The sequence below is a fragment of the Pongo abelii genome, chromosome 10 (genome assembly GCF_028885655.2).
Source record: "Pongo abelii isolate AG06213 chromosome 10, NHGRI_mPonAbe1-v2.0_pri, whole genome shotgun sequence".
NCBI lineage: Eukaryota > Metazoa > Chordata > Mammalia > Primates > Hominidae > Pongo > Pongo abelii.
Window position 1 is genome coordinate 80,631,725 of NC_071995.2, and position 19,199 is coordinate 80,650,923.

Here is a 19,199-nt window from a genome sequence, read left to right on the forward strand (position 1 = left end):
AATACTAGTATAGAAATGAAGAATGTTTTTGATGGGCTTATTATTAGGCTGAACACAGATGAGGAAAGAATCTCTGAACTTGAGGACCTATCAATAGAAAACTTGAAAACTAAAAAGCAAAAAGCCCATATGTTTCAAGCTTAGGAAGATCAGTTACATGCAAAATGAAATCATACCTAAAAGTAATAAACATACTGAGTCACCTTTGCTCTATTTATTCCAGAAGATCACAGTGATACTAATCTTTGGATAACTTCCTCTATCAACCTGAGAATATCAGGAACACTTCAGCCTCCTTGCCAATGGCTTTGTCTTCCTTGACTTTTTTGACAGGATCTGCTGATGGCTTCACCTTCACATCCACTTATTTTAGTTCTTAAGCCAATTATGTCCTAACCAAGAACCTTCAGTCCCACCATCAAGTGGTGAGAACTACCTCAGTTGCTAACCCATCTTCTATCACATATGATGTGGGGAGGGTCTCTGAACAACTGTGTCTGTAATCCACTCATCCAACCCACACTCTAAAAGTTACAGTATATGGTCCACCTTTGCTTATCTAGACCCCCTTATATAGATTTACTGTAAAAAACAAATTGAATAAATAAATACATGGAGGAGAAGAGACAAATGTCTTATGGAAAAAGAGTTCCAAATAATTTATATAGATATTTCCTCCTCAAGGAGATAGAGCAGAACTCCCCATTCTTTAAGTATGGCCTGAGCATAGTGACTTTTTTCCAAAGAGCATAGTATGTGAACAGCGGAAAAAGAGGAACTTTCCAGTGAAGGACCTGACAAACAGAATCTCAGCCAAGTAATCAAGCTCAACATGAAGAGTGATAATTCATGTTGCTAGTATGTACTCTTGTTATAAGGTGAGGAATATGGTACTTTATTCCTATGATAGTTCTTTCAAAAGCCTATCCCCACACTATGAGAAAAATATCTGACAAATCCCAGTGGAGAAACATTCTACAAAATACCTGACCAGTACTTCTCAAAATTGTCAAGGTCTGCAAATCAAGACAAGTTTGAGAAACTGTCAAAGCCAAGAGGACTAATTGCAGTGTGGGTTCCCTGGATGGGATTCTAGACTGGAAAAGGACATTAAATAAAAACTAAAGAAATTTGAATATAATGTGGACTTTAGTTAATAATGTATCAATACTGGTTCACTAATTATAACAAATATACCATATTGTAAAATGTTAACAGTAGAAGAAAAGAGTATACAGTATATGGAAATTCTCTGTCCTATTTTCAAAATTTCTGTAATACAAAACTGTCATAAAATATATTTATTTTTTAGAAACAACATGAGATAATTAACGTTTACCAAACCTTTGTTTTGTGCCAGGCACTGTGCTAAAAGCTTTGTTTATATTATCTCATTGAATACTAAGGATGGCCTTATGAAATAAGTGATATTCTTATTGTTTTATAGATGAAGAAATTGAGACGTAAGTTAAGTGGATTTCTTTAGCCCAAAATCTAGGAAACAGGGGAGGAAGGATTCTAATCCAGGCTGTCTAACTCTAGAACTCATGCTTCTGTTTGTCATACTTATATAACTTATTAACAGACATTGAGTACAAGAATGCTTGTTTGACATTTTTCCAAAACTAGCAATCATCAGGCAAATAAACCTACGAGAAAAAAATAAAGAGAAAATTCATGCTTGTCAACAGACAAAATAAATGTAATTCTAAAACAGATTAAGGAATTAAAGTTTGAAATAAAGGCAGAAAAAAAATCAAGGAATGATGAATCTTACTAAAGAGCTAAAGATTTGCTTGTATCCAGGACTTTAACCCATGAAAGTCTGGCTGATGGGACGAAACTGATCAAATGTATGAAACATTTTGGGTACTAAGATGTATGCGGTCTAACGCATAGAATATATTAGAGTTAAAATCACTGTCAACAAACTACAAGCACCTGAGCATGATTTCTTATATATTGTCTCCTACTCTAGTTTCTCTTTAGGACTGGATATCTTCCTGTAGGTGACTCAGAGCCCACTAAGTAGGCCCTACTAGGGCCTTACTGCACAGCTTAATTCATGCTAGTTCCTTTTTCTAGAGACTAGGAGTTGAGCAGTATGGAGCAATGGCATTCATAACCAGTACTTTCAGCTGCCATTCAGTGTGCACTCTCAATTTATAAGTTTGCATGTCTGTTCTTGCCTAAGGATGATCTATACCAGGCAATGCTTCCATTCCAATGCCTTCCTTTTATCTTTAGGAAGTTGAAGAGGCTCTCACTGGCTTTAACACTCAGTAATGATGTCTATGATACAAGACCATGAATATACAGTGCTATAGACTGCTAGAACTTAATTCTCTTATCTAGCTATAATTTTGTGTTCTTTAACAAACATTTCCCTATTCCCCACTTCACCCTACCCTTCCAAGCCTCTGGAATCCTCTGTACTATATTTTATTTCTATGAGATTAATGTTTTTTCCAGCTTCTGCATATGTGAGAACATACCATGTTTAACGTTCTGATGCTGGCTTATTTCACTTATCATAATGTATATACATAAATATACATGTCTGTAACATGAGACCATGAATATATTTCTGACATCTATCTTTAAGGTGTATATATACAGCTTAAATGAGATACTCTCTTCATTTTAAAATTTTCTTATAATCTCTGTGATCTAATGAGACTGATTTTTAAGCATTTAATTTAAAAAGTTTATTAAAGCATGAAATCAGTCTTCAAGCACTGAATTTTTCACTGAGAAACACATGAATACAGTCGTTCCTTGCTATCCTCAGGGGTTGGTTCTAGGACTCCCATGGATATCCAAATCCATGGATGCTCCAGCCTCTAGTGTCATAGTATTTGTATAGAACCTATGCATATCCCATATCCTCCTGTATATTTTAGATAATCTCTAGACTACATATAATACCTAATACAGTGTAAATGCTATGTAAGTAGTTGTTTTACTGTATTTTTTTATTTTCTTTTTTATTTTTTAAATGGACACATAATAATTGTACATATTTATGATATACATAGTGATGTTGCAATATATATTATATATAGTGATTAGACCAGGGTTATTAGCATATCCATCATCTCAAACATTTATCATTCCTTTGTGTTGGGGACATTCAGGATCCTCCTTCTAGCTATTTGAAACTATATAGTATATTATTGTTAACTATAGTCATCCTACAATGCTATAGACCACTAGAACTTAATCCTCTTATCTAGCCATAATTTTATATTCTTTAACAAATCACTCTCTATAATGCACTTCCCCCTACCCTTCCAAGCCTCTGGGATCCTCTGTACTACATTTTACTTCTACGAGATTAACTTTTTTTTTCCAGCTTCTGCATCTGAGTGAGAATATACTATGTTTTTAACGTTCTGATCCTGGCTTATTTCACTTAACCTAATGATCTACAGTTCCACACATGTTGCCAGGAATGAAGGATTTCATTATTATTTATGGCCAAATCATATTTCATTGTTTATACATACCACATTTTCTTTGTCCCTGTTAATCTGTTCATGGACACCTAGGTTGATTCAATATCTTGGCTATTATAGATAGTGCTGAAGTAAACATAGGGATGCAGATGGCTCTTTGATATATTGATTTCTTTTCCTTTGAGTAAATGCCAAGTAGTGGAATTGCTGGATCATATGATAGTTCCATTTATAGTTCTTTCCGGAACCTCTATCCTCTTCTCCATAGTGGCTATGCTAGTTTATATTCTCACCAAGAGACTATAGGAATTCCTTTTTCTCTGCATCCTTGCCAACATTTGTTATTTTTTATCTTTTTTCATAATAGGCATTCTAACTGGGTGAGATGATACCTCATTGTGGTTCTGATTTGCATTTCTCTGATGATTAGTGATGTTGAGCATTTTTTTTCTATATTTTTTGGCCATTTGTATGTCTTCTTTTGAGAAATATCAGTGCAGATTATTTGCCTATTTTTTCCTTGGATGTTTGGGTTTGTTGTTGTTGTTGTTCTTGTTTTGCTGTTGAGATATTTGAGTTCCTTGTATATTCTGGATATTAATTCCCAGTTGGATGAAGAGTTTGCAAATATTTTCTCCTAGTCTGTAGATTGTCTTGTTCACTCTGATGATTGTTTTGTTTGCTCTGCGGAAGCTTTTTTAGTTTGATATAATCCTCTTTACTTATTTTTGCTTTAGTTGCCTGTGCTTTTGAGGTCTTACTCAAAAATATTTTCCCAGAGCAATATCCTGAAGCATTTCCCCTATGTTTTCTCCTAGTAGTTTTGTTGTTTTGGGTCTTATATTTAGGTCTTGGATCCATTTTGAGTTGGTTTTTGTATAGGATGAGAGGTGAGGTGTCTAGTTTAATTCCTCAGCATATGGATATTCAGTTTTCCCAGCAACATTTATGGAAGTGATTATTCTTTCCCCAATGCATATTCTTGACATCTTTATCAAAAATTAGTTGACTGCAGACACGTGGATTTATTTCTGGGTTCTCTGTTCTATTGCATTTGTCTGTGTTTCTGTTTTTATGCCAGTATCATGTTGTTTTGGTTACTACAGCTTTGTAGAATATTTTGAAGTTTAGTAGTGTGATGCTTCCAGCTTTGTTCTTTTGGTTCAAGATTGCTTTGGCTATTCTGGATCTTTTGTAACTCCATACAAATTTTAAGACTTTTTTTTCTAATTCCGTAAAATGTCATTGGTATTTCGATAGGGATTGCATTGAACCTGTACATTGCTTTGGGTAGTATGGTCATTTTAATATTATTAATGCTTTGGATCCATGAGCATGGGATGTTTCTCCATTTGTTTCTATCCACTTTCTTCAGTGTTTTGTAGTTTTCCTTGTAGAGGTCTTTTACCTCCTTGGTTAAATTTATTCATATATATTTTATTTCCTTTATAGCTATTGTAAATGGAATTGACTTCTTGATTTTTTAATCTAGTTCATTTTGTATAGAAATGCAATAATTTTTGTATGTTGATTTTATGTTCTGCAGTTTTACTAAATTTGTTTATTAGTTCTAAGACTTTTTTTGGTAGAATCTTTAGGTTTTTCTATATATAAGATCATGTCATCTGGAAGCAGGGAGAATTTTACTTTCTCCTTTCCAATTTGGATATCCTTTATTTCTTTCTCTTGCCTAATTGCTCTGATTAGAACTTCCGGTACTGTGTTGCATGAGAGTGGTAAGACTGGGCATCTTTGCCTTTTTAAAGTTCTTAGAGGAAAAGCTTTCAGTTTTCCCCCTTTCAGTATGATGTTAGCTATGGAATTGTCATATATGGCCTTTATTATGTTGAGGTATGTTTCTTCCATGTCTAGGTTGTTGAAAGCTTTTATCATGAAGGGATGTTGAATTTTATCAAATGCTTTTTCTACATCTATTTAGATAATATTACAGTTTTTGTCCTTCATTCTGTTGATGTGATGTCACATTTATTGCTTTGTGTATGTTGAACCAGCCATGCATTCCTGAGATATATCTCACTTGATCATAGTGTGTTATCTTTGATATTCTGTTGGATTCAGTTTGCTAGTATTTTGTTGATAATTTTTGTGTTTAACGTTTGTCAGAAGTATTGGCCTGTAGTTTTATGTTTTTGTTGTTGTGTCCTTATCTGCTTTTGGTATCAGCATTATGCCGGCCTCGTATAATGAGTTAGTAAGAATTCCCTACACTTTAATTTTTTGCAATAGTTTCATATGAATTGGTATTCATTCTTTTTTAAACTTTTAGTAGAATTCATCTGTGAAGCTATCGGTCCTGGAACTTTCTTTGTTGGAAGACTTTTAATCACTAATTCAAACTTGTTACTTGTTATTGGTCTATTCAGGTTTTCTATTTCTTCCCGGTTCAATCCTGGTAGGTTGTGTGTGTCTAGGAACTTGTCTATTTGCACTGCATTTTCTAATTTTTTGGTGTATAGCTGTTCATAGTAGTTTCTAATGAGTCTTTATATTCTGTGGTATTTGTTGTGGTGTCTGTATTTTTGTTTTGGATCTCCTTTATTTGGTTCTTCTTGCTTGTTTTTTTTTTTTTTTTAGTTTGTTTCACTAATTGTAGATTTTGTTTATCTTTTCAAAAAAACAATTTTTTGTTTTGTTCTCTTTTTAATTCTCAATTGCATTTATTTCTGTTCTGATCTTAATTTTTTTCCTTCTACTAATTTTGGATTTGGCTTGTTCTTGCCTTTCTAATTACTTGAGATGTATGATTAGGTTCTTTATTTGAAATCTTTCTAGATTTTTGATGTAGTTATTTATTGCTATAAACTTACCCCTTAATACTACTTTTGATGCGTTCAATAGGTTTTGGTATGTTATGTTTCTGTTTTCCATTGTTTCAAGGAATTTTTTAACTTCATTCTTAGTTTGTTTTTTCTTTTTTTCACCCATTGGTCATTCAGGAGCATGTTTTTAAATTTCCATGTATAGGTTTGAATTTTCCTCTTGTTATTGATGTTTAGTTGTATTCCATTATGGTCAAATAAGATACTTGGTATGATTTTGATTTTTTTTTAATTTTTGAGACTTTTTTGTGTCCCAATATATGGTTAATCCTGGTGAGTATTCCATGTACTGATGAAAAGAATGGGTATTCTGCAGCTGCTGGGTGAAATGTTTTATAAATGTCTGTTCTGTTAGTTTGATCTAATTGCAGTTTAAATCTAATGGGGTTTTTTTGTTGATTATCTGTCTAGATGATCTGTCCAATGCTGAGAGTGAGGTGAAGTCCCCAACTATTACTGTATTGGGGTCCATCTGTCTCTTTAGATCTAATAATATTTGCATTATATATCTAGGTACACCAGTATAAGGTGCATCTGTATATAAAATTGTTATATTCTCTTGCTAAAGTATTCCCTTTATTATTATATAGCTCTCTCTTTATAGCTATTGGCTTGAATTCTATTTTGCCCAATCTAATCCTGCTCAATTTTTCCGTTAGCATAGAATACCTTTTTTTTTTTTTTTTTTTTGAGACAGTCTCAAAGTCTGGAGAGCCATGGCGTGATCTTGGCTCCCAAAGTGCTGAGATAACAGGTGTAGGCTACCACATCTGGCCAGAATATCTTTTTATAATCCCATCACTTTAAGCCTATGAGTGTGTTTACAGGTGAGGTAAGTTTCCTACAGGCAGCATATAGTTGGGTCTTTAAAAAAACAAAAAATCCATTCTTCCAGTTTATATGTTTAAAGTGGAGAATGTAGTCCATTTACATTCAGGGTAATTATTGACAGGTGAATACTTACTTCTGGCATTTTTAAAATTGTTTTCTGGTTGTTTTTTATATCTTTTTTTTGTCTTGCTTACCTCTTATTTATTTTTGTGATTGGGTGGTTTTCTTCAGTGATAAAGTTTGATTCCTTTCTCTTTTGTGTATCACCCTTACCAGTGAGTTTTATAGTTTTCATGCTTTGGTAATGGTGATTGTTATTTTTTCACTTCCAGATGTAAGACTCATTTGAGTACTTTTAAAGGACAGTCTAAGGGCGATGAATTCTCTTAGTTTTTACTTATCTGTGATCTGTGAAATATTTTATTTCATCTTCATTTCTGAAAGATGGCTTTTCTGGGTATCATGAAAGATCATGGCTGGCAGTTTTTTTGTTTTATCTTTCAATGTTTTGAATATATCATGCCATTCTTTCCTGGCCTATAAGCTTTCTGCTGAAAAAATCCACTATTAGTCTAATTGAGATTCCCTTATATGTGACTTGATGCTTTTCTCTTGGTGATTTTAGAATTCTTTATTTGTTCTTGACTTACAGTAGTTTGACTTTAATATGCCTTGGAGAGGACCTGTTTGGGTTTAATCTATTTGGGGCCTTTGAGCTTCCGGGACATGGATGTTCATTTATCTTCCAAGACTTGGGAAGATTTCAACTATTATTTAATTAAGTATGTTTTCTATACCTTTTTCCTTCTCTTTTCCTTCTGGAATACCCATAATGCAAATATTTGCTTGGTGGTCTTAAGGGTGTCCCAGAAAGCCTATAGGCTTTTTTTTTTTCTTTCGTTTTTATACATTTGTTTTTGTCTGTCTGTATTATTTCAGAAGACCTGTCTTCTGGTTCAGAAATTTTTTCTTCTCAAAGTCCTTTCCTACACCAGCATTATCAAAGTCTGTATGATTTTTCTAGCCTAGTGTGTGAACTAAAATTTAGATCTTTGCTAAATTTTTTAAAATAACCCAGCAGAAAACAAATACTGTTCCAGTCCACTAATAATCTCCCTATAATCTGTTTAAATTTGTAAGTTGGTCAAATCTACCAAAAAGATTGGCCAACTAGAAAAATTTGATTTTCAAATATACTTCTAAGTATTCTTATGAAAAGATGTAGCAAGGAGATAAAGAATGGAATTCTGGGAGAAAGTTGTCTTTATTTACAAAGACCTTTGGAGGAAGGGTCAGCTAAGGACAAGGAGGCATGAGGAGGCACTCTGAAGAAGAAGCTGGAAAACTACTTCCTAAATAACACACCCCATAATGCATCCTCAAGGGATCATCTTAAGCCTCATCCTACTTGTGGCAGATACTGTAGTTTTTTTAGGTACAAGTGAGTAGAGCAGTAGGTTAGCCTGTCATGCTACCTTGCATCTATGATGGAAAGGTGTCATCTATGTGCTGGGGCTGAAGGATGTGCCCTATATTTGGATCCTCAGATGAAATTGTCTGGATTAGTAGATCCCATGTCACCTTTTAAAAGCAAATGTGTTAAGGGGAATTACGTACCTTTTGAAAGAGAATGCCTTCTTAACTATAGAAAGTGCAACCAAAACTGACAGTGGCTTGTATTGTTGCTATGTTGTGCACAGGGGATGGTTCAGTGACGTGAAAATCACCCTGTCATTGGAGATTAAACCAGCCAGGAACACGAGTATTCCCATGTCATCTGGAGTCTCTAACCTCCACTCCTCCAATGCCATCACCCATGCAGAGTCATGAACCAGTAGTTACTTCACCTTCTCCAACTCAGCCAGCAGAAACCCAGATTACAACAACAGAAACCCAGATTACAACATTACAACATTACAAACAAGGACAAAACCCACCAACCCCATTGTACTCTTACACAACACATGGGAATGGCACCATGACACAATCTTCAAATTGCCTTTGACATAACAATCAAACTCATGTCCCCAGCACAAAATCCACAGATCACCACCATCACTAAGGGGATGTCTATGGAAATCTGTATTTCTGCCTGGTGTTTCTCACTTTTTTGGATGTCAACATTAACATAAAGTATTTCTACATCATCTGCAAGATGCTGCAACTGCATATGGTTCTGTTGAGAGACCTTCTGTATTAGACTGTTCTCACACTGCTATAAAGAACTGCCCGAGACTGGGTAATTTATAAAGGAAAGAGGTTTAATTGACTCACAGTTCCTCAGGGCTGGGGAGTCTTCAGGAAACTTAAGATCCATTGCAGAAGGGGAAACAAACACATCCTTCTTCACACCCCAATAGGAAGGAGAAGAATGAGAGCTGAGCAAAGAGGGGAGCCCCTTATAAAACCATCAGATCTCATGAGAACTTACTATCATGAAAATAGCATGGGGGAAACTGCCCCCATGATTCAATTACCTCCCACCAGGTCCCTCCCAGGACACGTGGGTTTTGTGGGGACTGCAATTCAAGATGAGATTTGGGTGGGGACACAGCCAAACCATATCACCTTCTAATTGGAGCTTCGCAGAGTGCAGGTGAAAGACAAGTGCAAGCAGAAGATGATATCTACATTATTGAGGTTAATCTTTATGTCATGGATTAAAGTGGTGCTCTTTGAGGTTTTATGCCCATCACTGTAGAAGACAGTGACCAGATATTACCATGTCAGACATATTTTAAACTCCAGGATTATTTTTCTATGTCAGTTTCATCTAGCATTTCAACATGTCAATGGTATTGGGTAGAGTGAGTCTCTAGCTCAAAACTCTGTGTAGTCAGCCTCATTGTTAATATAGTTCTCATTTTTTATGCTAAAACTGATTCAATCCTTCTGATCATTGCAGAGTTCCCTCTCCAACATGAACACTTCAGAATTGTATGTTCTCTTTAGACTCCACAAATCTTGTCTCCATCAAAGAGAATAATCACTGACAATGTAGGAAATGAACTTCTATCTTGGCCACCAAAGCTGCTGAGAAGAAAGAAATAGGACTTAAAAATCAAATCTGATTTGAGACTTTATTTGAAAGAAATTCATGATTATTTCTTATTTCTATATTGTGACTCCAAATGTTACATTTCTTAGGTTCCTCCAAGGGTTCCCAATGAACCCAGGTTTTTATTTCATCCATGAAAATAAAATAGGAGTTAGTCTCATTTGACTATAACAGGTATATTTGTTTTCTCATGGCTCTGGAAATATGATGCATTCAATACTTGATCCCTGGATCAGGGTAGCTATTTTACCAGTCAAAAGAAGTGAGTATGGACCACGTAGAAACTAGGAGGAGAAAATCATTTGCCATGTAATTAAACACTTTTATGCTGTTTCTACTATGTTCGTACCACAATACTAGGCACTACGGTAAACAACCAGCAGGCTCTCTCAACTAATTTTTACAGGGCAGAACTGAAAGGGAAAACAGGAAAGAATAGGAAAAAGAAAAGCCTTTCTGCCTTAGAAAAGTCACATTGCAAGTCTTATAGTGTTGGGAACTGTCACTAGTTTCAACCCAGATTCTAAACTTGTAAATGCCTTCAAACCACTTATGTATTTAAAATTGTTTCAGAAAGTTGAAGGGTCTTTTTCATATCTAATCAATTATGGTGTTATTTTTCACAATTCAATTGTGAGGCTTATTGTAAAAATACCTTCAGTTACCAGTATAATTGTTGAGAAATGTAGATTTGCAAGGGCTAGTTTTGTCAGAAGAGAGACATTTCTGCATGAAGAGTTAAAGCTGGGTATTAATTTCTATTTCAATTTGAGTAAACCCTGAATAATTCATGCTTGGGGTTTAGAGGTGCTCCCATCATAATGGTCTAGGAGGACAAGATGCTTGCTTTCAAAGCGAACATTTTCAACACTGTTCTGCAGAGGTCTAAGAAACTAATACATCCTTTGAATGAAGGTCCTATGGGAAAATAAAATTGTGACTCATGGTATTTCACATTTCCTAAATGAGACCAGCCTGATCTGGCCTAAATATTTTTTTCATACTACAGTGTTTTCTTAAATTGATGCAACATGCATAAACCTGGGAATTTGAAATTAAAGCTCAGATTTGTAGTTTCTCTGAAAAGACTTGGCTAGATTAGACTGCATTCCTGTGTGGTCAGGGCCCCACTAGACTGGGCCACATTCTCTAGCCCTGCCTCCTCATTTTTGTTACCTGCCTGGTGCCTACAGGGCTTTCAGTTTATGGCACCTGCCCTATTCTCTATATCTTTTCTGGATATTTATTATGCATGGTAAAGCCTCTGGGAATATGGTTGGCTTTGTTTAACACAGCATTGCCCAAACTTGTTTGAACACATGAGCACAGTGACTAGTAGCATTCCGTGAAAGAGAATATATAGGGACTTAGGGTACTAAACAGGATTAAGAATAGGGTGAGAGTTCTAATCCTAACTCTTAGCGGTAACATTAGGGCACGTTGTTCTTTATGTCTAAATCTTTTTCATCTATTAGATGTAATCATTTCCATACCAACTATGTCATATGATGGTAACTCCAATAAAATGTTACTTGTGAAAACCATTATAGATTCTGAAGCAGTTTGGAGAACTTATTTAAAAATACTATAGAAATGCAAAGTATTTTCTCAGTGATTTCATAATAATAGCAGATCTAGCATTAGTTCTCAGTAAATAATTTCAATGGTATTATATTCATAAGTCTCTTGGGTATCTTTTTAATAGTTTATTTTTGAAAAAGTTGATGAGAAATTTTCCTACCCTCTTACACTGTAAAAAAATTGTCAATAACTGAGAGAGAGAATAGATAAGATGGAGAAAGGGATAGAATTTACTTAATATGAATTTTTCCTATAAATATATTAATCTTATAGATTGCATTGAGTTTTGTTTTTTGTTTTTGGTTCTTTGAGACGCAGTTGAGATTCCATTACCTGCAGTCTGTCTTGGGACATTGGGACATTGGTGTAATTAAGACTGTATATTTAAACTTAAGTTTTTTACATCTTTAAGAAGTAGCAGAGCCAATTGTTCACTTATGTCTATAAAGATGAAATAATTTTGTGAGTTCATGAAAGTGTGAGAAACTCTTAGTGGTTGTCTAGGTTAATTTGTATGTGCACTCATCAATAACATTTTTTTGTTTTTTTCATTTTGAAAAAAAATTCTTGGGCCGGGCGCAGTGGCTCACACCTGTAATCCCAGCACTTTGGGAGGCCAAGGCGGGCAAATCACGAGGTCAGGAGATTGAGCCCATCCTGGCTAACACAGTGAAACCCCATCTCTACTAAAAATACAAAAAATTAGCCAAGCGTGGTAGTGGGCACCAGTAGTCCCAGCTACTCGGGAGGCTGAGGCAGGAGAATGGCTTGAACCTGGGAGGCAGAGCTTGCAGTGAGCTGAGATCGTGCCACTGCACTCCAGCCTGGGCGATAAAGTGAGACTCTGTCTAGAAAAAAAATTCTTCTGCTTGGTCTATTCTGTTATTGAAGCTCTCAATTGTATTTTTTATTTCATTCCTTGAATTCTTCAGCTGTAGGATTTCAATTTGGTTCTTTTTTATATCTATCTCTTTAATTTCTCATTCTGGATTTCATTGACTTATCTATTTGTACTGAGTTTTCTTAAGATTATTATTTTTGAATTATTTTCTCTGGCATTTTGTGTCTTTCCTTATAGTTTGGTTCCACTACTAGAGGATTACTGTGTTCCTTCGGAGGTATCATGTTTCCTTGCTTTTTCATGTTTGATGTGTCCCTACATTGGTTTCTATGCACTCAGTGGAAAAGTCACATCATCCAATTTTATGGAGTAGGTTTCATAAGTAAAGGCTTACTCATATGAATGAGTTTTGGGATATTAGTTGGGTGGGGTACATTTGCTGTGGTCCTAGGTGGATGCAGTAGTGTAGTGTCCACATAGATTCTTCAGATGCAGTCCATGCTAGTGGCATTCATGAGTGTCTCGGTGGCCTAGGCTGAGAAAGTTTGTGGACAGTGGTGGGGCAGCTTTGCTAGGGGTGGCCTCACTGTGCTGTTTCTCAGGTTGGGGGTGGATGCCTGCATATCATGGGTCAGCCAGCTTGGAGCTGGCATTGGGGTTATGGGGAGTTACTCTGGCTGAGAGTACATATACACAGTTGCTCAGCCAGCCTGGGGTGTGGCTGCCAAGAGCTGCCCACAGGGATGTTTCTCAAGGCCTGGGACAGGAGCGCAAGGCTCTTCAGCTGAAGAGAGGGCATGTCCCCTCTCCAGGGGAGGGTTGCTTCTCAAGCCTGGGATGTAGGCACACAGCTACTTGGCTGGCTTGGAGGCTTGTATACTGGGGATGGTCCCCAGAGCTATTTCTCAGGCCTGTGTCATAGGCCCACAGCTGCTCAGTCAGCCTGGGTGATCGCCCTCCAGGGGCAGCCTGTAGGGCTGTTTTTCTCAAACCCTGATTGAGTGCATTGGGCCTTTGGGTAGCTCAGCGGGTGCAGCACCACAGGGCTGTTTGTACATCGTTGGTTGTGGGTGTGTACTTCACCTGGCCTCAGAGCATGTCAGTTGTTTGGAGGCTTCATGGCCTCTCGCCCTCAGGAGAGGGCACGCAGCAATTTTGCCAGTTCAAGGGTAGGTTTACACTAGACAAGATTGCCAGACTGCTTTTGTGTCTGGAAGTGAGTTGGTTTCTCTGCTGTGTAAGATCAGAGTGACAGCCAATCCTGGACCCAGGCCCCGTGCAGCTTAGGTTGTGGCAGTCAGCCACCCATATGGGCTTGGTGGGATGAAGATAGAGCCTCAGTGGTATAGAGGTAGTGTTACTGACTTTCAGAGCAGGGTGCACTCCTGATGTTGCTCTGGTCTTAAGATGGCTCTGCACTGTAGAAGCTTGGCATACAAGGCTAGGTGGGAGTGGGGAGTGCACGCATTGTTCTCCTAATCTGGGACAATGCAGCTGTGAGTGTTCCTGGAAGCTCTCCAAACTGGGCTCACCACTTATGAGGACTATGACATTCTCTTGTAGAAGGGATGGTAAGTGTTTGTGGTAGCAATGGGGGCTGGTAGCATTCTTCTGCTTACTTTTTCTCTGTAACAGGAAGTTTCTTCCGCTTTGGGGCAGATCTCATCCAATCAGAGAAGATGGAGTTACAGAGGCTAGGTGTCTCCAAGCTGCCCACCTGGACTTCTAATCACCACAGGTGCATCTGCACTTCCCTGCTGCACTCCAGTGCTCTCTGTTCAACACTCCAATCAAATCTCATCTGTATATTCATTGCCTTGTCTCTTTCTTGTATGGGGGAACTGGCATCAGGCATCTGTAGTCAGTCATCTTGCTAATGTCCCTTTGCGTTGTTATTTTTTTTCCAGGTACTTCTGATCTGCAGATGATTAAGTCTGTAGGTACAGAACCTGCAGTTAGAGAAGGCCAGCTGTATACTTCTTATGTGCTTGTAAGAACAAGGACATTTTTAGTTTGATTTGCTTTGGTTTTTTTTACACACAGGTTTGCATATGGTTTCACTGTTTGGAGTTCTCCCTTGGCTTTTTTGCATCAAACATACTTACAATGCATAGTCTATAATATCCAGTTTTAGATCTCTTAAAACAACAAACTTTTTTTTTAATTTTACAGTAAAAAGGTGTTCTCACCTTTTCTTTCCAGGATACACTCAAAAGCAACAAACAGAATGAGAAAGAGAAACAAAACTCTCTTTGACAATATCAGAAGGAATTTGAAATCTTAAACTATGTATATTACAAAGTACAATGAAGGTAAAAGAGGGATGCAGAAAGATGCCAAGAGGAAGTGCCCATGGTTACAGATCTCAGACAAAATCAACAGAACATAGTTCTCTAAAGTGTCATATCCTGAGGAACAAAATCAACAATCTCTAGTTTGAAACAAACACAACTGGTGACCAGCATGGTGCTTCCCAATTTAGCACAACAGAAAAAAAGAAAATGGAGTACTCAAGAAATCATATTGAAGAAATATGTTTTCAGGGAGCAAGATAGGAAAGATTGTGAGTTCTGAGTTATCTTACAACTGCTGATCTTCAGATGGTAAAGGAGAGAACTAAAGGCTGTAATTCAACACACACAATTTTGTGAGATGAGAGTTTTTGCTGCCTTGAAGTTCAGGCCTGGATTTAGTCCAATATATTCTTCTACAAAAGTTTGCTCCAGCAGGGACTCATTTGATTCAAAAAAATGGCAAACTTTTAAAAAGGATGGGGAGTGTGTAATCTGCATGGGTTCTGTACGAAGTGGGAGAGTTTTTCTGGAAGGCTTCACAAGAAATTGAATGAGACAGAGCCTTACTTTCCACTACCCTTTATAGTTTTTTAAATTCAGAAGAAATTTAGTGCTATAGTGAAAAAAAAAAGTGGACTTTGAAAAAATAATAAATTTATTTAAACATTTGCAGATAAATCTGAGTACAAGTCTTTTCAGATTTTTACTCATTTTATCCAGCCTTTCATTTGTTCTGACCACATTTAGTTGACAGCAATTTCTTTTGGTGACTCTGCTTTATCAGGCCTTTCTGTCCAGGGGAGGGCTGCTTTTTTAAAAAAAATACAGAATCAATTTTTCCTGTTGCTTTCATATTTCATTTGTTGTATAATACTTATTTATATGATAGTTTGAGTATTCCTTATCTGAAATGCTTGGGACCAGAAGTATTTCAGATTTCAGATTTTTTTTGAAATATTTACCTTATATACTTACCATTTGAGCATCCCTAATCTGAAAAATCCAAAATCTGAAATGCTCCAATGAGCATTTCCTTTGAATGTCATGTTGGCACTCAAAAAGTTTCAGATTTTGGAGCATTTCAGATTTTGGATTAGGGATACTCAACCTGTATATTATGACAATAATGTAACTGGCATAGCAAGTTTAGAAATAAATACAATTGACTCAGTAACAAAGCTCATCTAGCAGGAGCAAAAGCACAATTGAACTAGAGAGTGGCCTGCTAAATACAAGAGTTCAACATACTATAGGTATTTGTTTTAGAAAAAAAAGAAAAAGAAATAAAAGTAATTCTCTCTGATGGATTTGTGAAGTGCATGTTAGAAGAAACTACCTTAAGTATGAATATATGCCATTGTGTTCCTCTTGCCTTTGAATTTTGCTCAAAGATGTCTTGTTTTAGATACAGTGTTGTAAAATTTAATTTTAGTCAAAAAATGTTTGAGCTCCTCCTGTGTGCCCAAAGCATAATAACAAATGAAAGTAAATATTTCCTTATTAGTTGTTGAAATTAAACAATATTAATGGGATGTTACTGGTGGTTTTATTTATGATGTGCTGCATAACCTATATCAGTGTAAAAATTTTAAGTAATTTAGAGTTATCTTGACTTGCTTCATGAATATCCTTAGAGTGAGTTCTTCAGACACCTAAGGTTGTATTAAATTGACGTCATGTTTATTTTACTTTAGGATATGTTTGACAAGGAAAAATATTTTTAAACTATTGTTAAATTTATTGTTGTTTTTTATCTTGAAGCTGCCAGAAAAAATTATAATGAACTACTACGAGAAGTATAAGCCTCGAATGAATGAGCTGGAAGCTTTTAATATGGTAAATGTCAGAGTTAAGCATATTAAATTGGATATGTTGCTAGAGTTGAATAGGGTCCTATTAAATTTTATTATGGGCTAAGCAATCTATGTTGTTTTTCTCTTACTGTAGAAAAACTGTTTTGGATCATTTCCTATTTCAGGACTATATTAAGTGTCAGTAATGTAATAAAGAGAACACATGGTAGATTTCTCTTTAAAAAGTATTATAAATGCACAAAAAGTTTCAGAGTCCTTTGAACACATATTGGTCCCAATGCAGTTATTTCACAAGCATTCCTTTTAATGAATTTCATTCTTAGTACCCCTTTAAAAGCTTTCTATCACATATGATTGCTTGTTGGAGTCTACCTCACAGTCACTTAAAGGACATTCTTTTCCTATTATTAAAGAAAACCTTTTGATCTCTGAAATATTCATTTTCTGAAAATGTACACGGATTTTGGAGATTCAGACTATATATACTTCTGTAGATACATTTACTTAAATATAAGTTTAAGGAAATAAGCTAGTCTTTTTTTTTTTAAGTACCACCAACCTACCTATCTAATTTTTTTTTATTTTAGTTGAAAGTTGTTCTGGCTCCCTGTATAGAGACTTTGATTCTTCTGGATCGACTTTGTTACCTGAAAGAGCAGGTAAATTATGTTATTTTAAAATACACAACAAATATCTTATTAAATACAGTAATATAGAGCCACTTATATCTAGGATAAGAGTCTTTCACATAAAACTAGTAAGAAAATTTTTCTCATTATATTTTCACAGTTTAAATGTTCATTCCATCCCTTTTTAAACATATAAACATATGTACAACAGATGTTTTCAGCAAAGCTGCTATAATAAAGCTTACGTTCTTTTAATTGTATGGTAATTACTATACATAGGCAGTGAACATAAACCACTATATATGAAATATTGTATAGCTGAAATTTATAAAGGCCAGACATAAAAGATATTGTATATACATTTCATTTTGTAAGAATTTGTCTTTTAATTCACTTTTGGAGTGTTGGCCGTATGGATTCTGCAGAATAGAAACTTCTTTCTGATCAAGGAAGATTCCTTCTGTTTTTTCACAATCTTACTTATCTATGTTAAATGACAAAAATACTGTCTTTTGGGTTGTCTTTAAGGAAAATATTTTCTGCAGATTCTGTTATGAGCTATGGTCAAAATAAAGTTTGGTGAACTGTTTAAATTAAACCCATTCATGGACTCACCGAATGTTTCCGCTATAAACTCTTTAACAATTTTATTTTGTCATATGGGGAGCTTTACTTTCTTATTTTGCTAATTGGAACAAATGCTAATTGAAACAAATGGATATTTAAAAATGTTTGCTTTGTTCTAATTTGTATTTTTATGGAGAAAGGCAATTTTTAAATATGTAAATAATGGTGTACTTTCCTAAGCTGCCAGCTAACTTCAAATCACTGGAAAGCTTTGGTTCCTAAGTTAGTGGGTGATAAAATCGGTACCTATTTTACTAGATTCTCACATCCCTTTTCAAAACAATCTCCATTGACCTATGTACGAGAGGTAAGCAAAACAATGTGCACAAAGATTAATAGGTTGTAATGAAATGATAGAAATTATAGACATGTTTTTAATATTTCAATTAATATCTTATAAAGTAATGCACATTTATGTTAGAAAATTTAAAATACAGGATATATAATAAAGAAAATTAAGAGTAGTCATAATCCTACCTTTTATTTAATAGCTTCAACTATTAGATTTTTAGTATGTTTAAGGAATCTCTCAAATATATATGGTTATAACTTATATATATAGTGCACATTATTTGTACTTTAATTAAAATTAGAATAAAATTATAAATGCAGTTTTACATCTAATTTGTTTTATTTTATTCAGAATTTCCCACCATATTAAATGTACTATAGAAAGTGAACATTTCGTCATAAAATAATTTATTTAACTAATACTCATTTGTGATTGGCCACTTCCAGTCTTTCACAACCGTAGCAAAGAATAAACTTGTAATTCACTCTCTATGTACATCCTTGTTTCCTCAGCATAAATTTTTTTGAAGGTGTAATTGTGAATGTTAATTTTGTTTAACAAAGAATAAGAATTTTCTGTGAAGCAGCTTTGTTTTTATGTATTTTTTATATTACAATATATAATCCAACTCATCTCTAATATTTTTCTTCAAGAAATGGTTGTATATCTAAATCACTTATCAATTTGCAGGAAGATATTGCATGGTCTACTCTTGTGAAGTTGTTTGATCCCGTGAAATCTCCCAGATGTTATGCTGTTATTGCTCTGAAGAAGCAGCAGTGATTTCCATTGAAGCAAATTATTAGATGTATTTCTCTATGAGACCTGTTGCTGAGATTGCTTTTCTAAACATGTATGTCCTGTTATACAAAAATTTTTAAATGACTGTTATATATTTTAAATAATAAAATAATGGCTAACAACAGAAGGTTAT

The 19,199-nt window shown here is 35.2% G+C and overlaps 1 protein-coding gene across 8 annotated transcripts in view; it reads left to right on the forward strand.

Annotated features, from left to right (window-relative positions):
- The window catches only part of METTL25 (methyltransferase like 25), a 124,257-nt gene extending 105,067 nt beyond the window's left edge, over positions 1-19,190 (forward strand). For 5 of the 8 annotated variants that reach the window (XM_024256063.3, XM_054526282.2, XM_063711516.1 and 2 more), the window contains 3 exons: positions 16,665-16,739; positions 17,305-17,376; positions 18,956-19,190. In XM_024256063.3, coding sequence (XP_024111831.2) covers positions 16,665-16,739; positions 17,305-17,376; positions 18,956-19,048 — 240 coding nt within the window. In that variant the 3' untranslated portion in view covers positions 19,049-19,190. Of the gene's footprint in view, positions 1-14,811; positions 16,634-16,664; positions 16,740-17,304; positions 17,377-18,955 lie in introns of those variants that run through there. The other 3 variants (XR_008511720.2, XM_054526283.2, XM_063711517.1) reach the window with 3 other exon arrangements.
- Positions 19,191-19,199: the final 9 nt, after the last annotated feature.